Raw genomic sequence first — 23,949 nt, 5'->3', positions numbered from 1 at the left:
TAATGGTTTTCAGATTGTGAGGATTAGAACTTCATTTTGATCCTCTTGCTTTCTGTATGAAAAGGCATGTATGGATTAATTTTAATTTATTAAACTGTTCAAATATATAGGCTACATAAATATTCACTTTGTAGGTCCATATTTTGATCTGTGATGATTTCTGATCCATCTACTGTATGATATACTTTCAAAACCACAACCAAAAGCAACAAAACATGCTTGTTTTTTTTTTTTTTTTTTTTTTTCCAAGAAACATAAAGAGAACTTTTAATGTTTATTTAATGAGCTTTATGTGCTTGGCACTTGTATTTACAGCCTCAAAAGCCTAAAACAACATTTGTTCATTCCTCCCACACTAGTTTTAATTCAACATACACTGGCCATATAATTGCTTAGCATTTAAATATATTCATTTACAAACACTCCAGAGCATATACCTTAATTACCTTGTTTTCCTATGGTTTTTCTCCACACAACAATTTAAAACCTATGTGCTTTACGTGCATTCACTATTGTTTATATGTTTATGTTCCACTCAGGATATGGTTAAGCCATTTCCAAACCAATAGGCAAAGGTTCAGCATTTCAGAAACAAATTGCCAGAAACACACAGAGACCCTGTCATTACAGGAGGATTTAACTTTGCCATCCTGAGAGAGTCCGGTTTCCAACATCGCATCGCAACCTCTATGACAAGCATTGTATATTATCAACAACAAAAACGTCATACTGACAACATTTATTCGTCACAGTTTTGAGGATATGTTTTGTTCTGGGTGATGTCTTTGTTAATGTTTGACAGTTATGGGTCCATTATTGCTGTTATTATTGCACCAAATATGAATCCTCACCAGAATCCATCTTCTAAAAATCAGACCTCATTTGACTTAGTTCAGTTTTGCACATCGTTGAGGTCGGTGGGCCAGCAACAACAACAGTCGAGTTTGAAGAGTAATTTTTAACTTGTATATCCATTTGCTATTGACGGCATATTATGTAAGAGATGAACACAGGTAACACTTTAACTCCATTAGTCTGATGAGTTATATGGCAATGAGATGACAATAAGTCCACATTGAATGGCTTGTGTCTCCAATATCACGATGGTGAAATGCTCATGCCAATATATCAGACATTTTGAATAATAAAACTCTGAAAACCCTGTAACACTGAGCAAAAAATTGCAGCAGCTGTTAATGTTTTTGTTGGTTTATTTCACTTTTTCAAGCACTTCAAACCATGTGCATGGACATCTGTGAAGACGAGCCATACTGGCGGCCGTCACAGCTGCCGGCCCCCTGTTGGCTGCCCGCGGGGTTGCTGATCATGTGCATACCGTCCATGCCGCTGTTGGACAGGTATTGACGTTCCGCAAATGCTCCGGCAGAGGAGGAAGAGCACAGTAAGCCACCCTGAGGCTTCTCTGGGCTGGCAGCCAGGCGCGGTGATGCCGGGAAGTTGTATCCATACAGGTTGTAGGGATTGTGAAGGGAAAAAGCGTTGTATGTGCTCTGCTGCACGTGATGATGGCTCCCAGAGAACATATGCGCGGAGGACGGGGATGAGCTGGATGAAGCTGATGACCCAGAGGCGGAGCTCGCCCCTGCCTGCATGACGTACTGTAGCTGGGATGCGGGAAAAGAGGCCAGCTGACTTCCATATGCATCCATTTTACCCCCGCCGCTACAACCGCTGCTGTTACCAGCAGCCAATGAGGCGTGAGCCCCTCCCTGCATTCCTGCAGCGAGGAGAGAGGAAGTCCTCTGAGGCAAGAAGGAATCAGAAGCCTGGGCGGAGGTTACAGTGCCTCCTGTGGTCTGGAGGCGGCCGTAGGAGCCGTCGGCTAGTCCTCCGTAGCCCTGCAGGGCGGCCATGTTGCTTCTGGCACATGCGGGGTACTCGGACAAGCCCAGGTTACACAGCTGGCTCTCCCTGCAGCCCACATTGAAGGTGTTGGGTGCCAGATGGAAAGTAGGAGGGGAACAGGACGGGGAGAGAAGGTGTGTCGCACCGGAGGGAGATGGAGTGCCAGTGCTGGAGGTAGTGGGAGAGGTGCCAGTGCTCCCTCCTGAAAAACACAGTCAGCAAACATTCAGAAACATCCAAACCCCAAAGACACACTGTGGATACACGTTCCAATGCATGAAGAATAAGTGCACACTCAAGAGGAGAACGGTGTGACAGAGCCAGCTCTGAAAACACACGCACTGTCCAACAATCACACAGAGCGTATCTCTTATTTCATCCCATGGATCACAAGCAGTCGCTGTGGCTCCTTAGGGAGAGCATTTCATCTGGTTACAAGAGAGGCCTGTTCAAACCTGGCAACAAGTGCCACAAATTAACCCCTAATAATGGAGCACATCTTCACAGTGCTATTCAACAGAACAAAAATTCTTTAAAATTCATTCTTTAAAATTGTATGAGATTTCTTTTAAAGGGACAATTTATCCAAAAATGGAAATCGTGTCATTATTTACTCATCCTCATGTTGTTCCAAACCTGCATGACTTTATTCTGTGGAACATAAAAGATGATATTGTGAAATGTCAGTGTTTTTTGTCAATGAAAGCCAGTGGGGTGTGTTGGACACATTCATTGTATGGACAGAAACAGTTCATTAAAATATCTTTTTTGTGTGTGTGTTCCACAGAATAAAGACAGTCATACTGGTTTGGAACAACACAAGGGTGTTATTTTGTCAAATAATGACAAAATTAAGAATTTTCATTTTTAGGTGAACAGTCCCTTTAAGGTAGTTAAAAACTGCAAACCCCAGATCATTCTAAAAACTGAACTAACAGAACCCGAACTAACTTTCCTCTTTGAAGACTTACGTTGTCAGCATGATTGATTGGACGAACACAGTATGCAGCCTGTTTAAATAATGGCTTGCCTCACTCTTGCACATCAGTTGGGCTCATGCATGCCTGATTGTGCCATTCACTTTGACCTCAATATACTATATAACAGTATAACAATAAAATACTTCTTCACTCCGACAAGCACATTTTCTGTCATTTACATTTTGATTTTCCCTTAAACATCAAAACTAAATACAGTGTGTAAAAGTTTATCTGACTATACAATATGATACAATATTTAATGAGCCAAGTGCTGCATTGTACACATTGTTTCACACTGCATCTGGCACAGAAATTCGCACATTTTCTGAAAAAAGCAGGGTTTAAAGAGGCGATAACCAGAGGTTAAACACAGTATGAAAATGCCATTACATGTCTTTTCAGCTAAAACCATCTCAGGGAGACTATGACAAAAGTTGTATTCAAATTTGGCTTCAGTTTGAAATATGCATGTCTGGTCAACAGAACACTGGCCTTTTTCTCTCAGTGTGACATGCAGCATTTGGGCATATGTTCATAGAGGGAAAACAAAATCACTGGTACACACTGTATTTACAGTGAATAAGTTAAACACATGGAACTGAATGATAGATAGCAGTGGGATATCTACCACACATTTCTTTATTAATGAGAAATTGGCAAGCACTCAGTTTGTTGTTTTGAAAATGTAGTCTGGTCTATGGCTCGGAACGGGTAAGAAACTAAATAATTCAGAACTCTCTTGGCTGAGGCTTGGGCCAGCTCCATATGCGTTCGATAATACAGCCGAGTCGATTTCTGGTTCACTCAACGCGGTTCTGTTCTGTTGGCTAAGGGAAAGACGACCTCGTGGTGATGTCATCTTTTCCCCCTGTTGTCAGGCTGGGTGAGAGAGGCTTCAGTGGTGATTCGAGAACAACTAATTACTCCAATAGATCTGCATGTAGGCCTACTTCTTGAGGGCAATCGGTTTGGGCTGCGGGGGTGGGGGTGGAGGGAGAGTACACGACGAACCGTGCGAGAACTTTAATTAACATTTAATCTGTTTCGAGAAGTTTGTGATGACAAACAGATGTCTACTCAGACAAAATACCATGCTCACATTACTCTGACTTTATGACCAGAGAAAAAAAATAGTTACATCAGAATTTGATCATCAAGGCAATAACTAGCTATGAGTAAGAGAGTGAACTAAAGAGATGATTTTCCTTTTGAATAATGATGATTTTAGCAATCAGACAGCAAAATTCACAGGAGGACTTTTACTTTTGAATAATGATGGAATAAAAACATTAATAAAAAGATAAAAACAAAAATAACTTAAGTGTTTTAAAAGTGGTTGAAACACCTTGTGTGCTATATGTCAAGTCTTCTGAAGTTATGCAATAGCTCTGTGTAAGAAACAGGCTGACATTTATGATGTTATTTACTGATGATTTATAACAGACCTGAATACTACTTTACTGGATCCCCAAATCAATAGCCACTTTTCCGCCATGCCGGCCAGTATGGGTATTGTTTCATTTTCCACTGTGTGAGGCTGATAATAAACCTCTTTGGATTGTAATACAAATGCATCAGTCATTACATTGTTAATGCAACAGTTTACAGACGATATGCAATGTAAATAGCGACTGCGTTATGGAGGATGATCAGATACTTCTTTTAATCTTAATATTAATTTGTGTTTACGTCGCTCAAATAGTACGCTTAGCCAGTTTCTTGAGTTGAACTGGAGAACTGGATCATTTTAAATCACTACAACTGACTTTTAGTAATTTATGTTATATAACATAAATTACTAAAAGTCAGTAGTATAAATATAATAAATATATATATATATATATATATATATATATATATATATATATATACACACATATACATATATATATATATATATATATATATATATATGTGTGTGTGTGTGTGTGTGTGTGTGTGTGTGTGTGTGTGTGCGTGCGTGCGTGCGTGCGTGCGTGCGTGTGTGTGTGTGTGTGTGTTTTATACATACAGTATAATGAATGCATTTGACCACTTTTTCATACAAAGCTATAATATGGTTGTAGGGTGAACTGTTCTTGTAAGGGACTGAGGAAGTGAAATAAACATTTGATCTGTCAAACAGATGTATAAACAAGTAAATTTTTGTTCAACTCATCCCACCCAGTGGAGAGCTCCCTAAGCTTGGAGTCATTCATAAATCATCTGTGGTTTGTGATTATTGTGGCCACACAGTAACTTTAAAAAATATTTTAAAGCAATATTTTGAAATGCAAAGCCTCTGTTATTCAAGTAGGCATGCTATAAGCATCTCCAGTCACAGGGACGATGCACATACCTTGCTGTTTCTGCATGTTCGTGAAGTCCTCAAAAGTCAGCGTCCTCACTGGAGGTCTCCAGAAAGCATATGTCTCCATTATTGCCTCCAACCCAGTCCTGCACAAGAGATAGTGACAGAGAAAGCCGTAAGAAGAGACATGAAATGGCAGAGAAAACAGGTGAGACGGTCGGATTATGCACATGAGAAAAAAGGGAGAAAAAGAGTAGGGGAGTTTGAGGAAACTGGAGCCCATAAAAAGAGCAGGATTTTACTGTGCACATAAATCTTGGTGATGTTTCATCTCTGTACATGGGTCCCCTTCCTGTGTGATTTACTCCTCTTTGCAGCGCGCTCCCTGCATCAGCCCTCGCCGTACGGCTTAACAGGCAGTAATTCTCTACTCCTTTCTGCTTGTTAGTGAGATGCTCTAATGGCTCGAGCACGGGCTGAGACTGAATCCAAATACTGCTCACCAAGTGACAGATTTTTCCCATTAACATCACAGCTAAAATATTGATTTATATCTTGGTTGAGCATAACTGATTCCACCGATCATCAAAAGCTGACAATACAACTTAATCAGATTCAGATTCCTTTATTTGTCATTTTCATTGTGTACATAAATACAAAATTGTGTTTCACACATACACTAAGTAATTCAGTGCAGTATTAACTAAAAGAGCACAATTTAAATATAAATATAAATCTGCAGTTTGTAAACAGAATGAGAAGGATTCCGTACATAAATTAAACTGTGATTACTTTGTGGCAGATCAACTGTTTTGGTGTATACCGAATTTGTACCATTTTTATTGAGAGGGCAAGAGCATTTTCTAAATTTATTTTCTTACTCCTCAAAAAACTTTTCATCTCTATTTTTCTGCAATGAAAATCTAACGCTAGTTCATAAATCAGGCGGTCTATTGTTTGAAAAATGAAAAAAGATGTCTCAAATATCTGTGGCGATAATACTCTCCAGATGGAAGTGTGCTTTCATGTGCTGAGGGTCTTTCTCAGACTTTCTCGCAGTATTCTGACTCGCATCTTATATAGATGGGGCAGGGAAGTGCATGGAAATACAGCGAGAGGGAAAGAAAGGCGAGTGAAAGGGTGGGCGAGACTGAGGGAAGGGAGTTGAAAAAGCAAGAAAAGGAAAGAGGCATTTTTCTTTCCGTTGCCCTCAATCAGAACGCTTTATCACAGATCGACCAGGTTTTCTTGGCAACTGAATGAGGGAGTGATTTTAATGTAGCAGGACGTGGAATTAGGAGGGATCTCCTGGGGTTCATATCCATATGAAAGGACACTGCCGAGATATGTGTGTATTTGCACACACAGCATGGACAATACTGAGCAAGGGTAAGATTTCCTGAAAATCTACCTGTTTCTCCCCGAGTCCCGGAATCCTTTGGCAAATGGGTTGCGGTCAATCTTTAGGCGGGTAATCTGTTATAAGAGAAGAAGTCCAAAACAGACTCATTTAATATTATTTTGACATCCAGACACTTCAAAAACATATCAAATTAATAATAAATATAACAAAAAGTCTTTTTTTTATGTTTTCCTTCTGAAACTGATGCAAAATGTGATTTTGGGATGCACAAAATATTAGCACTACGTATATTATTTTGTAGTCAAAATAGATATTCTTATTTAAAAATGTGAAAATTATTGGAATATTTTATATATACACTCACTTAAGGTTAATCTTTTTTAACAAACTAATAATTTAATAATAACATTGTTAAATGTAATCTTTAGCAAATCTAAAAATGTATTTCCATTTATCACACAAATAATTATGTTGTGATTGATTTTAGTGATATTATAATTTTTATATCAAACATTACGTGAAATTAAGTTGTATTCTGCCTATTAAGACCTGAACTATGCATTTCAGCTGTACACTGACAGTCAGTAATGGACCTGTTGGTTCTGGTAGGCTGTGACCGTAGTGAAGACGGTCTCTGGGAAGCTGAACGTCTTTACTCCTTCCCCTGTAGGAACAGGTTTGGTTGGAGAAAGCTCGCTGCTGAAGTCTTTTCGGATCACGTGGACACGGGGCTGATACTTGTGCATCGAGTGCAGGATGATCTAGAAATAAAGAGAGTTATATCATCAACTACTCTGGCACAACCACAAGAGTGCATTTACACATCTGTATGGATTAAATGTCAGTGGCATAATGAGGCTGTGAATATCAAAGCTGCTTGGACCAATATGAGAACATGCTGTATCACAGTGTGTACACATGTTGATGAGATATGAATCAGGCCAGCTCGAGGGTGAGTATCTCACACCGGTGTGTTGGCGTCAGAGCATGGAGGCTGTAGCCTTCCCTCCGGCCCTTAGTCTGTTTCTAATTACTCCCAGTGTCAGTGTGCGTCTCCTGGGTCCACCGCAACCGAGGAGGTCAGGCTAGAGAAGAGAGGCCTTTGCAAAACAGCTTGATGACAGTAAATTTAATATTCCAGCTCCCCCTTCTATCCAATCTAAATGCACAGCCCAGGAGAGCCCAAGGCCAGACAACACCAGCTCAATGAAGACTGACTACATAGAGAGGAAGTGTTCAAATCCACACTGCTGTAATTCCACAGATCAGAGATATTCAGGATTGAGAACATTGTCTGGGGCCAAAAAGGAATTCAAGGTGATATCGTAGCACAAAAATGAAACCTTAGGAGTTGACAAAGTTACAGTTTGCTTGCTGATCCAAACAACAAATGACAACTAAAGTTTCAAATGTTGTGTATGTACATACATATACATAAGTGTGTATACATGTGAGTGTGTACATGTGACGCACACATACAGTACATATATATATATATATATATATATATATATATATGTATAAATTGTTTAAAAAAAAGTACAATCAACTTTAATTTTTAAGTCATTCAAACTAAAATTACATTAAACTAATTTAAAAATGGATTAAATCTTGCGTAATTTATATTAAAAAAGGTTACAAATTACTTGATTTATTTTTTAAAAATTAAAGCAATTAAAAAACATGTTGTCATAACTTATTGATCATATAATTTTTTGGTATATATATATATATATATATATATATATATATATATATATTCATTTATTCTAATATTGAAGTAGAAGCAGGTCCTTATTCTACACCAATAATATTTAAATCCTCTTTGCGAAGAAACTGCAATCAAAATAATTTTTGGTCAGGAGGAGGAACGTGGGGTTTATATATTCCACAGCGGTGAGGTCCCACACAGGAGGTTCCAGGGTTAACTTCAGTTCCGGACCTCGCTCGCCCTCCAGGCGAACAAAAAATAAAGTCTCTCTTTACGAGATTGTGGTATAAGAAAAGTCCCCTCTCCTCTTCCTGAAAAAACACCAGCCCGTTGCAGTTGTAACACCCATATGTTATTACATTTGTCAGAATCCTCGAGTGATAGCATCAGTGACTCGAGTCAAAACAGCCCCATATGCAGAGGAGATGCCAGTAGAGCAGCGAACTTTGCAGACGTGGCCTAAGGCAACAATTTTACCCACACCAACCCTGCATCTAAAATACAGATACACTGTATCTTTTGGTAAGGAATATGCAGCATGTCATGTGCAATTATTCTATACTTCCTCTTTCTGCTGACTTTACAGCACCGTTCTACTGGTCATAGGTAGATGCATTAAAAGTGGAAAAATCACATTAATCAAAACAACATTATTGATCTGCTTCAAGAAAATTAATAATAGATATAATTAGATAAAATATTGACCAAATAATTGCTTCATGTTGAGAAAATCTGCTATTAGAGAGAGCCATGAGGACAACATTCACATTTTAATAGTTTGCATGCTATGAAATTAAGTTTAATTAATTAAAAATCAAGAATTGTTACATAAGCTTACAGACCCCAAGCAAAAACATGTTATACTAAACTGCATAATAATCACATTTGAGTGAATGTCAACCTTTTGGTAAAACAGGGATTCAGTTTGAATAATATCTGCCAGCTGGGTTTTGATTAAGAGAGTTAAAATAATCCAACTGGACAATATTATGCTCTTTTCAAAATTCCTAATATTGTTTTTATATTCATACATGGGGTTCTCTGGGACCCCAAACACAGTCAATCTCAAAACATGAGGAAACATTAAAACAGAACATGAGGGCTAAGCCTTTAAAACCACCCTGAGCAAATTAAGCACATTTATCTTTTGGGTCTCATTATTCTGGATAGAGTTGGACGCGTCACCTCATTTCTCAAAGTCACTATCACTACGATGATACATAACCAAGACAACCTAACAAAACGTGCTGGGGATAAGAGTGTCATCTGATGGTCTGATAATAAAACCATCCCTGTGCACTCACTCCCTCAGCACAATGCTGCAAACCAGAGCACAACACAGGCACACTCGAACAGTGAGAAAAGATGCACTGGACACAAAAACCAAAGACATACTTGAATACAATTCATATATGTTGGGGGGGGGGGGGGGGGGGATAAATACATTTCCAAACAATAACATTTACTTCAATTATGCTGTATTCAGCTGTTGTTCAGCACAGACACATGGGAAATATCAGTCAAGTAGATTAAATTCATTCTTTTTCCAGTTTTGCCAGGGCTTCAGAGAATACACTGAATAATGGATTTCTTGCTTGAGAGAATATACAGATGTATTTGGGGAAATGGGGGTTGTTATTCATCAACTGTATGTTATGAATACAGAAATGTGGATAAGCAGGTGTATGCAAAGTCTTCTAACTCAAACCCTGACTTTTAATGTGCAGATATTGCATTTGGTGATGTGTTGCTGCTTTATCTTTTTTTTATTAGTAATCATATGCATGGGCATATTATGCACATCAAGGCTACATTAATTTGATCAAATGTTGTGAATTACAGTTTTCTTCTTGAATGTATTTAAAAATATAATTTATTCCTGGAGGAAAAAGTCTTTAGTGTCCCATCCTTCAGAAATCATTTTAATATGCTGATTTGCTGCTCAAAAGCTATTTCTTGTTATTATCAATGTTAAAAAATGCTTAATATTTTTGTGGAACCCATTTTTTCCTGGATTCTTTGATAAATAGAAAATTCAAAAAACACCATTTGTTTTTGAATATATGTCTAAATAAATGTCTTTACTGTCACATTTGATACATTTAATGCCCCCTTGTTGATAAGAATTAATTTCTAAAAAAAAAAAAAAAAAAAAGATCTGACTGACCCCAAACTTTTTTATATATAAATACTGACATAATCCTTTGTAACCAAATGTGCACTCACATGGCCTTGATCATCCAGCTCGTTGTTGGTGAGTTTGAGTTTGTCAAAACTGACCACTTGTCTCATCCAGGTGTCTCCTGAAGCCAGTGAATCCGGGTGAATATAGACCCTGGGCGGCACTGGGGAATCTGCGTTTCCCGCCACCATCCACTTTGAGCTGTGATACACATACCTGCAAAAAAAAAAAAAAAAAATGTGCATGACTCTAATGATACTCTGTTGCAGCAGCCAATGAGTTTTATTATTTCCATAAAATTACTCCAAATTTTGTATGTCTGTCAAACAGACCATACAAATTCAAGATAAGCATAATATCCTATTGAACCTGTTTTAGACTGCAAATAACACTAAATTGTATGTAAAAGTATGTTGACGTTGACATAATTAATGTTAAGCATTAAAAACATTCTGATACATGTGTTTTTAGGCATTCCTAAAGTTTTGTTTGCAGGGCATTCCCTCAGCTGGCTGAGTCACAGCTGGATGCCTTTAGTTCAGGCCATGCACACAGTTGAAAGTGCTTAACTCGCCTCTGCCAAATGTATCTCTCAAATATGGACGAAACTCTCATTTGGCCCCTTTTAGTTATTGCTTGGCAGCATTAAACATCCACTGTGTCTGTCTTATTCTCTCCCAGAGCACCCCACTACTGCGGACATGAACACACGTGCTCCCCACGCACAGTCACAAGTATTAATCTAGTCAAGGGCAAATATATCTGTACAAAAACATGTGTGCTTTAACACAAACACTCACATGTTGGCTATCCCTTGCACACATACGCATATAGTGCCAGGCGTTTTTGTAATTTCCTGTTTGGAGTGCTGTTTAGGGTTATGCTCTATATGCAGCAGGGAAAGTGTTAAAGAAAAGGGAAACCTAAGACCAAAAAGGACTGGGAATTTGATTAGCGCTCTTTCATCTTTCATAAATCTGCCATCTGGCACTAGCACAATCAATAAAGATCCAACTTTATGTGACACCTTTTTGGACAGATGGTGGAGCGACTGCCCATTACAGTCCAGCGATATATTTAACACATGCAGTACACTGTACACATGCAGAAGTATTTACATACATTTACTGTAGATGACGGGGGGGGGGCAAAAATTGCGTTATTATTAATGTAAGGACCCTTCAGTCAAGTATAGAAGCAAAATAACAAGGTTAAAAACGAATCTGCACATTTTTCTAGTAGTTCATAATCATTACAGAAATGTTTGTGCTTTCTCATACACACAACACAGCGACAAATAGACCGAGTCATTTATCGGGTTACTTTACTGAGAGTAAGATACCCTGAAGTGTGGACCAGAGCATCTGCTCAAGTTGAGTCTGCAGCCAGCTCATAGGATATTTGTGAATTTAGCTATAGAGAGAGCCTCCAACACGGATCCAAAGATCTGGGCCACTCCACATTTTTCCTACTTCTTCCATACCGAATGCCCACATTAAAGAGTACAGTAATTCAAGTAACACGTAAAGAAAGATTTAACAAGTCTAGTACAAACTCTATGTCCCTTAAAAAGGGCAGTGCGCCTAAGTAAAGTGAGTAAATTCCAATAAAGCCTGCGTTTCCAGACCCGAGCCCTCGAGACACATGAGGCAATCCAGTGACAGTTCTTTTGCTCCGCTAGCAAAGCCTTGTGGTAAATTCCCCAGCCAGGAAGAAAATCCTATTTAATTTTACAAGATCTTTTGGCTTCTAAAATCCTCCATGATATTTGGGAGCTCTAAATGGCTGTCTTCAGGGCCAGTCCTCGAATGGCTGTGTTTTTTTTTTTTTTTTTTTTTTTTCAGTAAATTACATTAATCTAAGTTTAAATGAACTGGAAGATTATCGTATTGTCCACTTAAGTGTCACAATGTACAGTAATTAACATAGTACATCCACAATGTTTTGTATTGTTGTTTTTTTTTAAATCATTACCTTTCAAAAGTATAAAATATAGAAATATGAGAAAATATTGGGTTATCCTGTATTGTAGCAGAAAAATATTGAAAAACAGAAACACATTTTATCTAACTTATCTATCGTCTTTTGCCTCCAATCTACTTTCTGATTTCAGTCGTTTGTTGCGTTTATTGATTTATTGTAGGCAGAAACAAGGAGAGCTATTGTATATTGATCATTATGCCTCTTTTAAATAAAAAACAGCTTAATTTGGGAAAACTTGTAATGAAACATGGCGTCATGTAATTATGGAAAGGATAGCAAGCCGTACATGCATGCAGGCTTTAGTTGTATTCAAGTAAAGCTTTTCTGTAAGCATGTGTGATGGAAAGTTGTCATGGTGAGAGCAAAATCACAGGGATAGCCTACATTACACCACCTTCAAGGCTGATACGGCAACTCTGTCAGGATTGCCGTCAGTGTTGCATATTCATGTAAATCTCCCACCCCATTTCAAGAGGGTTCAGGTTTCCAGTTTATAGACAAATTTACTTACTCTTTACTCACTGCATGCTATGAGAGCTACACACTCTGTGCTTACCTGTATCTCTTGTTGTCCACTGGTACAATGTCCATGGCAATGTAATACTGCTGATGTGGATCCAATCCGACGATTTTAACTCTCATAGCAGGGAACATTCTCCTGATACAGAAAATAATTTAAATTCATTGAACAAGTCCAATTGTATAAACAGTGATGCCAATGACAATTATTATTTTTAAGAAAATACAAATTTTGATTCAAAAAGCAAAGTTAATGTAAATAAGATGTGTAAAAAATAGCATGTGTAACAATGACGTCTATTATAGTGAAATATACCGATCTGACACCAACAAAAGCATAAAACATTATAAAATGGACTAAAATAATTATTTTAATATTGTAAAATAATAAGCATCACGACTTGCTGACCATTAGTATAGGTAATAGCAGAATTTAGATACATTTTGATTAATTAAAAGGATGTATAAAACAAAGAATAGCAGACAAATCAAAGAAATCAGAAATTTCTATAAAAAGTTCAAACAAGCTAAACTGTACAAAGGGGCCATGTCTAAAAAGACATTTTGGGTTAATTCCTCATTTTACACTTCAAAAGCAACTTCTTTGTCTTTTCATTTTAAAGTCATAAATCTCTTTGTTCATAATGAGAGAAAAGTGTCTGGTCGCTCACTTCCACCCCCCTACACCTCTAAATTTATAGGGTTATTATTAGCAGGGCATAAAATACACGGGGCTATTCATGAAGTTGTGTTACACGTGTTCAAATCACAGGAATTATTATTTCAGGCTCTGGTGCAAAAAAAAAAAAAAAAAAATGTTTACAGTTCCAAAGAAAAATTGCTAAAATTGAAAAAAGGCTAATGCTAGTTTTAGAATTTAGATCCACATTTTTTTCCTAGAAATATTTTTTCTTCCAATTGTTTGTCTACCAATGCACGCTATTCTCTGTAAATTGTGTGTGTGTGTGGGGGGGTCAATTTAAATAAGACGTCTAATAATTTGTCATTGACATAATGGGCTCGTTTAACGAGGTCCATTTTTTTTTTCTTTTCTTAGCTATAAGCCAAAACAGAGTTCTATTAATAAGCTGCTTTACAGCCTCCCAGTGCAGTCAGGAAGTAAGTACACGTTTACCCTGTGTTTTAAAACAATAAATTGAGACATATTATCATGTTGGTTTGATCGTAAAGTGTAAAAAATGGCACGGAAATACCTGGCAATCCCCCTGAGAAGAAAAAAGGGGGCGAAAGGTCTTACTGTGAACTGTGCAGGTTAAGATATGCTCGGTTTGGGCTGTAATTGACGCCCAAAAGAGGAAGAAAACGAAAAGCATATTTCAAATATATTAATTAGAAACAGTTGTTGTTGTTGTTGTTGTGAACGTTTTGCCCACCGTTAGGGTTGAGTAGATTAATGTAGTGGAATAGCCCATACCGTAGTTTGCTAGGTTGTGGTTTGTGAGTTGTGACCTTTACTGTCTATGGTTGTGACCGCTGCCCCCATGTGTAACACATTAGCGCCCGCAAAACAGTGTGTTTTCAGTCCCCGCGCACAGTCACATCCCTTTGCCAAACAATGCTATGTTACCTTGAATTTGTTTGCGCGTGCCTGTGTCAAAGAGAAGGGGGAAAGGAGAGTAAGCTAGTGCTTGTAGGCCTATGGGTCAATGACAAAATATCGCATTTTAATACTGGTAAATAAAATGTCTAAAATGTAGCCTAATGGCTACATGTTTAAATTAAAAATGCCCAAGTTGATGTTTCTGTTTAACTGAATATCTAAACATCAAGTAGGCCGTTTCTTGCACGTTCAAACAACGCAATACACTTCAATGTGTATTTTCAAAAAGTCTTCAACCATATCAATAGGCTATAAAAACCTTTGCTTTTGAAGTGTAAAATTAGGAATTAGCGAAAAATATTAATTTTGAAAAACACAATGAAATGTCTAACTCGTTCAAAAGTAAAACCATAGACTAAATATAGCCAAACTAATAACAATAATACGTCCCCTTGGAATTATAAGGTTCTATGTGCGTTCTGAACAGTTGTGAGATATTGAGCTTCAAAGTTTTTGCATTCCATATAGGAAAATGTGTATGGGGAACAAGTTTCTTGCAAACATAAAAATAACAGGGACCCTAAATGTACAAAACACATCACATAATGTAAATAAATTGTCACAGAATAAGAATATGTGAATAACTAAATTTTGACAAAAATGTCAGATAGAACCTTATAATTCCAAGGGGACGAATAATGACCTTTTTGTTTGGTTTTCTTTTAGCTCGTAGCAAAAAAATGGTTTGCTGTTGGTTAGCTATACACACAAAAATTAGACCTAATGAGTAAATCAGTGTCAAGTGATTTAACTGCTTATTTATAAAAGAAATAGGCTACTAATAAAACAATTATGCCAAGATGTAAAAAAGGGGGTTATCTTTGTTTAAATTTGGTCCATATCATAAAAGGTTTACCTTCCTGCCTTTGTGATGATCATTTCTGTACCAATGTCGTGGAAGCGTTTCCACAAGTCAGCGCACTGCAGCTCCACCTGGATCTCCTCCATAGAGGCTGAGGGTGAAGGGTCGCAGGCGGCAGGGGTCAGGTCCGCCGGGGAGCCGAATGAGCAGGACGTCCTCTCAGCCAAACCCTCGCCGTCAGAGCCCGGACTGGCCTCCGAATCTACACCAGGCAAATCAAACCATTATAAACGCCAGCAGCAGAGCCCTCGGGAGGACCGTTCATGATATTGAGCGGCAGATTCAGATAATCAGATTCAGATCACCTGCAGCCGTAAAAGATAACGTCTTGGATTCACTCATTCACTTCAAGGGCATTTGAGTTAAATCAAATATATATTAAAACAAAATAACGTGGAAACACTGATTCAGCACATTGGCAGACATTTTTTTTTTCTGAAAATGCATCGTATGATGAGACTAATTATTTTCCCAACGACAAAACTAGGCCCATAATAATCACAGAACGAATAGAAGATTGTTGGTTAAAAAATAGACTGATGAAAATAAAAGACTATTTCGTTGCGTTTTTTGAACGAAAGAAATGTATGCCCCTGTAGCCTATTTTGCTGTTGCGCAGAATTAGCTATATCAACCCGGTCTCATCCCAAATCGTCATATAACTGACGTTTTGGGACGTCTTTTGACCATACGTCAATATTCGCCTTTTTAGGGCCCCCTTAAACGTCGGTAGATGAGGTTATGGGATCCTAACTCTACCCCATACCTAAACTTAACCCTAAACCTAACCCGTCACCTAACTGACGTTAAAGGTAAAGCGTCAGTTGTATGACGGCCCGGGATCGCCATCTACCGACGTTTAAGGGGGCCCTAAAAAGGCGGATATTGACGTATGGTCAAAATACGTCCCAAAACGTTAGTTATATGACGATTTGGGATGAGACTGTGTTAGCTATATAGGCTACTCTGACATTTAAAGTGGTTTACAACGAAATTGTTTAACTAGCCTACCACAACAAAAAGCATACACTTAAAAAAACTTTTAAATTATCCCTATCGTAACGTGCGCACACGCTTGTTAATTAATTAAGATTAAAGACAAACGTAAAAGTAGAGATAGCCCATTTTAGGCCTTGCTCTGATGCAAAGCTTGGTGAGTGTGAATGAGTCAAACAGAAAACTCACCAGAAATCTATTTAAGCTATTATTTGCAGATTTTATTATTCAGATGATCACGCAACCTTCACAGGCTCATTGAAAGAGGTGGATTGTTTTGGCTGCACGTGTCATGCAAATGAGGCTGTGCAAGCGTACAAGCTGCAGAGAGAACAGTAGCCCAGGAAAAACCACCATCACCCCGTGCACAGAATCCTCCGAGGCCGCGGGGCCCCAGAGCCCGAGTCAGAGAAAGTCAGACTTCATCAACCTCATGAGAGATTCAATGAGCGTAATAATAGTAATGAACCCCATCGTCTCTTTCATGTGATCTCTCAGGCTGCACGCATGTCCTCAGCTCCTTTTAAACCAGTCAATGTGCTGTCGTTCCTGAGCTGCTGTCAATGAGACATTGCTCAAGACTAATGCCCTCTAGAATTACAACACAAGTAGCCTATGCAGCTACTATAGCGTCAGCTGCACACACTACAAAGGATAGTTTCAAAATAAGACGGATAACAAAACTTCACATTTACCCTTGACATTATACCACTGCTGACAAATAAGTGACTTTCCCGGAGGAATATCTTAAGACTATAGTCAATGCATATAAAAATGCAATGGAGACGGAATGAAGCAAATACAAAAACATAATTTAGTATAGGCCTACCAATCATAGCAGATTCGTATTTTCTACCACCTCACAACACTTTACCATAAACACATTCATTTTTGTCTTCTTTTGACGTAGTTATAATTGACCCTTTTTATGGGACGGAGGCGAACTAAGCATGAAATTGCAGAGTAACCCAATCCACCAGGAACAGAACCACCTGTTTCTGCTGGACTTCATTCAGTCTCGTGTAAGAGGGAGGTCAAAAATAAAGATTAAAGATTAAGACTCCCTTTAAATGTACACATTTGTCGTCTTTCATTTTGACTTTGTCTCTCTGGGAATTATGCAAGCGAATGATAAAAATGTGGTTTGACTGACATCGAACGACATTTGGAAAAAAAAACACTACAAAAATCTAGGGCAGACTTTAGCAATATTCAGTATGCCAATTATTGAAGAATTTCAATATTTAATAAACCCTAAGTATTGAATAAAACAAAATGCAAATAATCCGAGAGTTTGACATCAAAACCATTCACAATGGTCCAATTTGAAAGTTATATGGTTATTCAATTTTATACTTCTTACTTTAGTTGATGTCACACAGACAATCCTGTCTTTGTTTTACCTATGATTCATGAAAGGAAATATCGCATTATTATTATTATTTTTTTATTATAATTATTTATTGCAAACGTTGTTTTAGGTTGTGAAAAGCACAATTTGACCAACAATACAATTGACCAATATGTTAACAGAGAAGGTGCCAAAATTGTTTGTGTTTACCTTAATTAATTATTACAAATTCTTTAATTTTTACAAATTATTAAAAACATAAAAGCTTCTAATAATTCGCCCTTGGCAACCTGCTCCACTAATAATAAGACTTCACTCCAATGTCTAAAACGATTTTGAAATGCGTTTAAAAAATAAATAAAAATAAGTCCTTTTCGCCTCTGTAATTTAATCAAGATGGGATCTTCCTGGAAATAGCCTAGGCCTATATGTTGTTTCTCAAAGACGTGAAAATGTTTCCATTAGTGTTCACTGAGCCGGAAGAACGTAGAAACTTACTCAAATCCAGAATCATGTCATCCGTGTCTGTTTAGGACATCAGCCTCGAAAAGATGAGCAATTCATCTGTACATGCGCTTGGCTTAAGATAATATCGTGATCAATGTATTTAGATTAGCTGAAACTATATTGTCCCACGTAAATAACTGAAACAATGTATCTAATGTTGTTGATTTATTTATTATTATTATAATCCGTTTTGTATCACCAACTGCATTGGTTGTGTATCAACAAAGATGCTCTTTTCTAATTCTATTCATAAACTCTCTGTTTGGTTAAATGAGAACACGAAGCCGTTACAGAGAGAAACTAATTTGTATATGTTATATAATTTAATTCTTTTGAATCTGAATCAAAACTTTTACAATGCAAGTACATAAGGTCCACGTTTAAAGGTAGGCCTATAAGCATACAAATATTTTGGGGATTTCCGTGTATTTGCATCAATGGTTTACAATTCGACGCAAAATTAATGTTTAATTATTTTTGGTATAATTGACAACATTTTCTTTGAATGCAGCTTATACGTTTGGACACAATCGAGCCTTGTGACCGCGTAATCTCAGAGATCAATTCAGATTTTGTTTATTTATAAAAAGTAGTCAACTAAGGCTGTCTGACAGTTTAATAAAATTATATTTATAACGATGCTATACTACTCACCTGTTGCAATTGTTTTCCTCGTCTGAAATAAAGCTGCTCTTTTGTTTCAGTATAGCCTAACTAACTTTTGTCTGTGCTCAGCATTATTTTTAGTGGTGAACAGTCATATTAATCCTGCGTCAATATCAGAATGATCAGTCAGCAGCCCGATGTTGTGCGGAACTTAATGGTGTGCCTAATGGCAAATGTTCCTGAAGCGAGACTAATGAAGTGATGACTAACGTTGTAACAGTTGAACTACAGCGATGAAACCGAGAAATACACACACACACACACACACACACACACACACACACACACACACAGTGTGCTTGAGCGCATGAATGTTCGGGTGGACCCACAAGAGCGCTTATCGTTTGTCTTTTATCTGGAGACGGGTTGGCATATATAAACTGACATCTGCAGAGTAGTTTTAAAATCTACGCTCGTGTTTCCAATTAATGTGTATAATATAGCTATTCTTTTATTGACATAATAAAACATAAGACCACGATTTAACAATTGTTAGGCCCTCACATCGAGACTATTGGAATAGGCTATTTATGCATCATTTTCAGTCATTTAAAGCACAAAACCTTTTCTTAGTGGAAAAGATGTACACGGTTGTTGTATTCAATTGTCTAGTATGAATTTCTAGAATGAATTTTTCATTTTTATTATATCCCTTACATAAAAAACGTCATAATTAACTAGTTTGTGCAAAGCAATTTAAGAATATATAATAAGTATAGAATATATAATATATATATTTAATATTATATATATATATATATATATATATATATATATATATATATATATATATATATATATATATATATATATATATATATGAAGAGTTCAGATGCAAAAGCCTCTAAATGCCATTTGAAATTTTCTTCTTGAATGATGATTTTTATCAAACTTGTATATTTAAGTTCAGTAATTTCACTTAAATAACAATTAATAGGCAATCATCATTGCCATTTAAGTGAAATCATTGAACTTAAATATACAAGCTTGATAAAAATGATCATTCTAGAAGAAAATTTCAAATGGCATTTAGAGGCTTTTGCATCTGAACTCTTCATATATATATATATATATATATATATATATATATATATATATATATATATATATATATATATATATATATATATATATTATATATATATTATATATTGCTTTATAGAATTAAAGTGATTTTTGGGGCAACTGCAGGCCTGCAATTGTCGAAACATTACCGAAACATAGTTCCGTTCAAAACGTTAGTTTGTAAAGGCGGTCAAAAGTTATAGTTAGGGGACTGCATGGTAATTCAGTTTGCCATGTCATCATTTACTAACCCGGATCGATATCCAGACAATTAGCTGGATCCTCGCCGTCTCCCAACTGTTCGTTGCTCGCGAGGCTCTCCATAGACAGCTCCAGTTCTTTTTCTTCCCAGCCCCGGAGCTTCCGCTTCTTGTTTGTCCCGATCAGGGCTTCTACCGAAAAGGCGTGCGCTCGTGAACTCAGAGCGGCAGCGGATCGTCTCCTGTCACTCATCTCTCCCACTGCAAATCCAACTGAGGACAAATAGAAACTCCGTCCGGGCGGCAGGCGCAGGAATGCCGCACGCGCAAAATGTTTATGTCGGGTGGATTTAGGTCTCCGGTGACGACGGTAATCCAAACCCAAGTCTAATGTAAGCCTTTTAAAGGCTTAAAAATAAAAGAACCCATTCCCAACGATGAGACTTTAGCTGAATATCTTTTCCGAGAAGTTAGTTTGTTAATATATCTCAAAGTTTTGCGTCTCCGTCCAACTTCGCTACGTCTCTTTTTCTGTCGTTGAGTTCTCTCTGATTGATATTCACTTCTGGAAAACTTTTTTTCGAAGCGTTAAGGGCAACCCTCTTACTGTTTGTCAAACCTAGAACGACCAATGGGAAACGCAGGAAGGGAAATAACCAAAATATGTTGTCCAATGGAACAGTAGTGAAATAATGGTGAAGAAACGGTGAGCTGGAATTTGGAGATGGTCATTTTACAATGAATTAAACTCATTCGATTTAACAAGCAGATTAATGGCTATCTGTTCCGAAATCATTGGTTTTTGCTCCATAGTGGGGGACAAATAATTACTTTTTATAGTTACTAAATTAGACCGCTCTTAGTAGCCTATATACATCTTTTTTTTTTTTTTTTTTTTTTTTTTGTCTTAAGTTTTTATCATTCGTCCGGGTGGGTCAGCGCCAAATGTCTGGTAGACTAAACATATTTGACCTTTAAAATGTTGGTTGATAATTAATAAAATGTATAAGCATAAAAATATGATTTTCTTTCTTTTATTGACATGTCTATATATAGGCTACAAGCTTGATTGCATGATGATGCACTTTATTATCAGTTCGATTATTCACTGAGATAAATATTAAACTTGATAAATACCACATGGAAGACTGTTCTAAGACTTACAAGTGTCCCATATATTCCTCTTGAAGTTAAGGCCTTAGTTTTTATACAGATTGCATGTCCTACTCCATCACCACCATTCGTGCGTGGCTACAGATAGGTTCCACAAAGCACAAACACCTTCAACGTGAGGTTTTACGTTAAAGTCATAAAAAATGTAGCATACAATTCTGATTGTTTTATGCTTTTCATTGTTTTTATGTTTCATGTTTTCATCAATGTTTCAAGCAATTAATAACATTAGGCTACTATATTAATGTGAAATATTAATAATAGCCTATGTTTTGCTTATTGTGTAGACAAATAATAATAATAATAATAATAATAACAAAAAAATGTTTAAGTTTTCCAGCCGTAAGTAGCCAAATACTAAAATACAACAGGCTAAACTAGAAATTAGTAATGACTTATGAAGTAGCGTTGTATTTGAAAAAAAAAATCTGATGAATAGCTTAATTAAATGGCATTTCAAATTAAGACGGTTTTAAGGGAAATGTATTTAGAAATGCGGAATAAACTTACAAAAAAGACTTTCAAAGTTTCCTATACCTTTCTACATCACATACATTACTGCGCATTAGTCGGAGCACAACCGCGCTGCGCCCAATTATCTCATTTACACCGCATCTTACTCGAGTTTAACCTGAGTTTAAGATCAACATTCTGGCATGTGTGATTTTAGTTCGAAACATTAAAAATCGTTTCAACGGTTTCATTTTCAAAAATAGCAGGCTGATGAACTTTGATGGGGCTAATTGCATGGCGTTGATAAATTGTAATGCGTGCGTTATTCTGAATAGCCTATAAACCAATAGGCTACCCTTTTTCATATCTGCTCAAATTAATTGTTAACGGATTTATTAGCGCATAATGCAGTAATCGTCATTAAAGAAAGTGTGGATTAAATGTGGATAGTTTAATTGCACGCAGTTTTGAATGTCACAACCAAAAATAAATAAGAAACCTTTATTAAGGGCTATTTAAATATGAATTATTTTTATTTGTTATTGTATTATTAGACGGTACGCTACTGTAATAAATAAATTGACACCATTTGTTTTGGAGAAAGAGAGAGAGGAAGTGGTAAGTCTCACTATGGGACTCTTTATTCTCGCTGGAATCTGAAACGTTTCCAAAATACACGGACTTTTTTTTTTTTAAAGAAAATACTAATAAGGTTTGACAGTATAATTACATTGTTTCGTCAATGAATGCACTATATACTTTAATGATTGTTAACGCTTGATTAGAGAAAAAAGGCTGACCCTGATTTTCATAAACAGAGCTCAAAGGGCTCTCTGCATGCACATCACATAGGCTAAGCCATTAACTCAACACACACTTGACTGCGCATCGCTTGGTATCATGAGCGCTCCATTCGATTTGCACATAGATTATGATAAAACACCTACTAAATGTCGGACACCTTTTGTTATCATTTTACAGGTTAATCCAAAATTGGCAAGTGAGCATGCTTGCACTTTGCGTATTATTTCTATTAAGCTCATATGGAGTCTATCACAACGATACAACGCTGGCAGCCTGGCACATAACTCAACAGCTAAAATAGCGAATCTGAACAAGGCGAAAATGAATGACACTTTCAAAGCAAAGAGTAAAAAACTGTCAAATAACAAGCGTCTTTTCCCCATTCCGTCAGCCTATAGCCTAGAGGACGAAAAAAAAAAAACACCCCTAAACAAAGAATCATTTTGCTGGACTGATCATTAATTGCCCTGTGGAACGAATAAACTTCCCCATATAATCCTCCCATATATCCTTGAATTCAGAACGCAGCTTAAGAATAAAGCATGTCTGTGCAGTGTGACGATGAAAACGTTTCCAAACGCAATTTAAAAGAATCAGAGAAAATGAGTGCACAGTTAATAATGTTTTCATGATTTATGATGACTTCTTTTAGGATTATTTCATCGAAAAGACTCGGCTGAAGTCATTATAAACCGGAATTTAAGAAAGCTTATGAAAAAGACCTCGGATTTGAAATCGTCCCCAACCTAAAATATAAAGCGCATAACTAATTTTAAATAACACTCATTTAGCAACGAATCCATTCTTGGGTTATGAATTTGATTTTCAGCCAATGCATCTTTCAAAATTTTGTTATAGCTTATGTATATAGCCAACACATTACCTATATATATATCCCTGAAAAGTTTAAATACATGAATTTATTATGCCAGTAGTGTTAGCCTAAGTGTACTAGGAAAAATCCTCTCTTTTTTTTTTGAGAATTTTAAGAATTTTTACTAATTGCTAATGGCTAAATTACACTCCTGGCATATTAAATTCATGTATCTATTACAAACTTTTCAGGGATAAATGGAAATAAAATCTTGTATGATAAAAGGTTAATCTTAGACAAAGTTTATCAAGACATTAAAACATGAACCATTTCTAATTGTATCAATTGCCTTTCCTTAAAACATATAATCTTGGCTTGGACAGGCAATCTTGAAACCTCTTCACAGGTACATTCCAATAAGAGAAAAAAAAAAATCATTGCATAAAGGCTACAATTAAATTATTATTATTCTTACACGTGTGTGAGGTCAACTGAGCAGCCTTTGCCAAGAGTGAGATTGAAAAGGATTTTCAACGCAAGTTA

At 36.8% G+C, this 23,949-nt stretch overlaps 1 protein-coding gene across 1 annotated transcript; it reads right to left on the bottom strand.

The window, feature by feature from the left end:
- Nucleotides 1-261: 261 nt before the first annotated feature.
- On the bottom strand, nt 262-23,825 carry tbx15 (T-box transcription factor 15). Its single transcript, XM_039655880.2, has 8 exons — nt 20,214-23,825; nt 15,372-15,579; nt 12,932-13,033; nt 10,437-10,608; nt 7,093-7,260; nt 6,548-6,612; nt 5,185-5,282; nt 262-2,068 (listed from the first exon to the last, which is right to left on the bottom strand). Exons 1-8 carry the CDS (start codon nt 20,413-20,415, stop codon nt 1,233-1,235), a joined length of 1,851 nt encoding a protein of 616 aa, XP_039511814.2. The 5' UTR covers nt 20,416-23,825; the 3' UTR covers nt 262-1,232.
- Nucleotides 23,826-23,949: the final 124 nt, after the last annotated feature.

This window comes from Pimephales promelas, chromosome 7, assembly GCF_988280905.1.
Source record: "Pimephales promelas chromosome 7, fPimPro1.hap1.1, whole genome shotgun sequence".
NCBI lineage: Eukaryota > Metazoa > Chordata > Actinopteri > Cypriniformes > Leuciscidae > Pimephales > Pimephales promelas.
The sequence above is the reverse complement of the archived record's forward strand: the minus strand, read 5'-3'. Positions and strand labels throughout refer to the sequence as shown.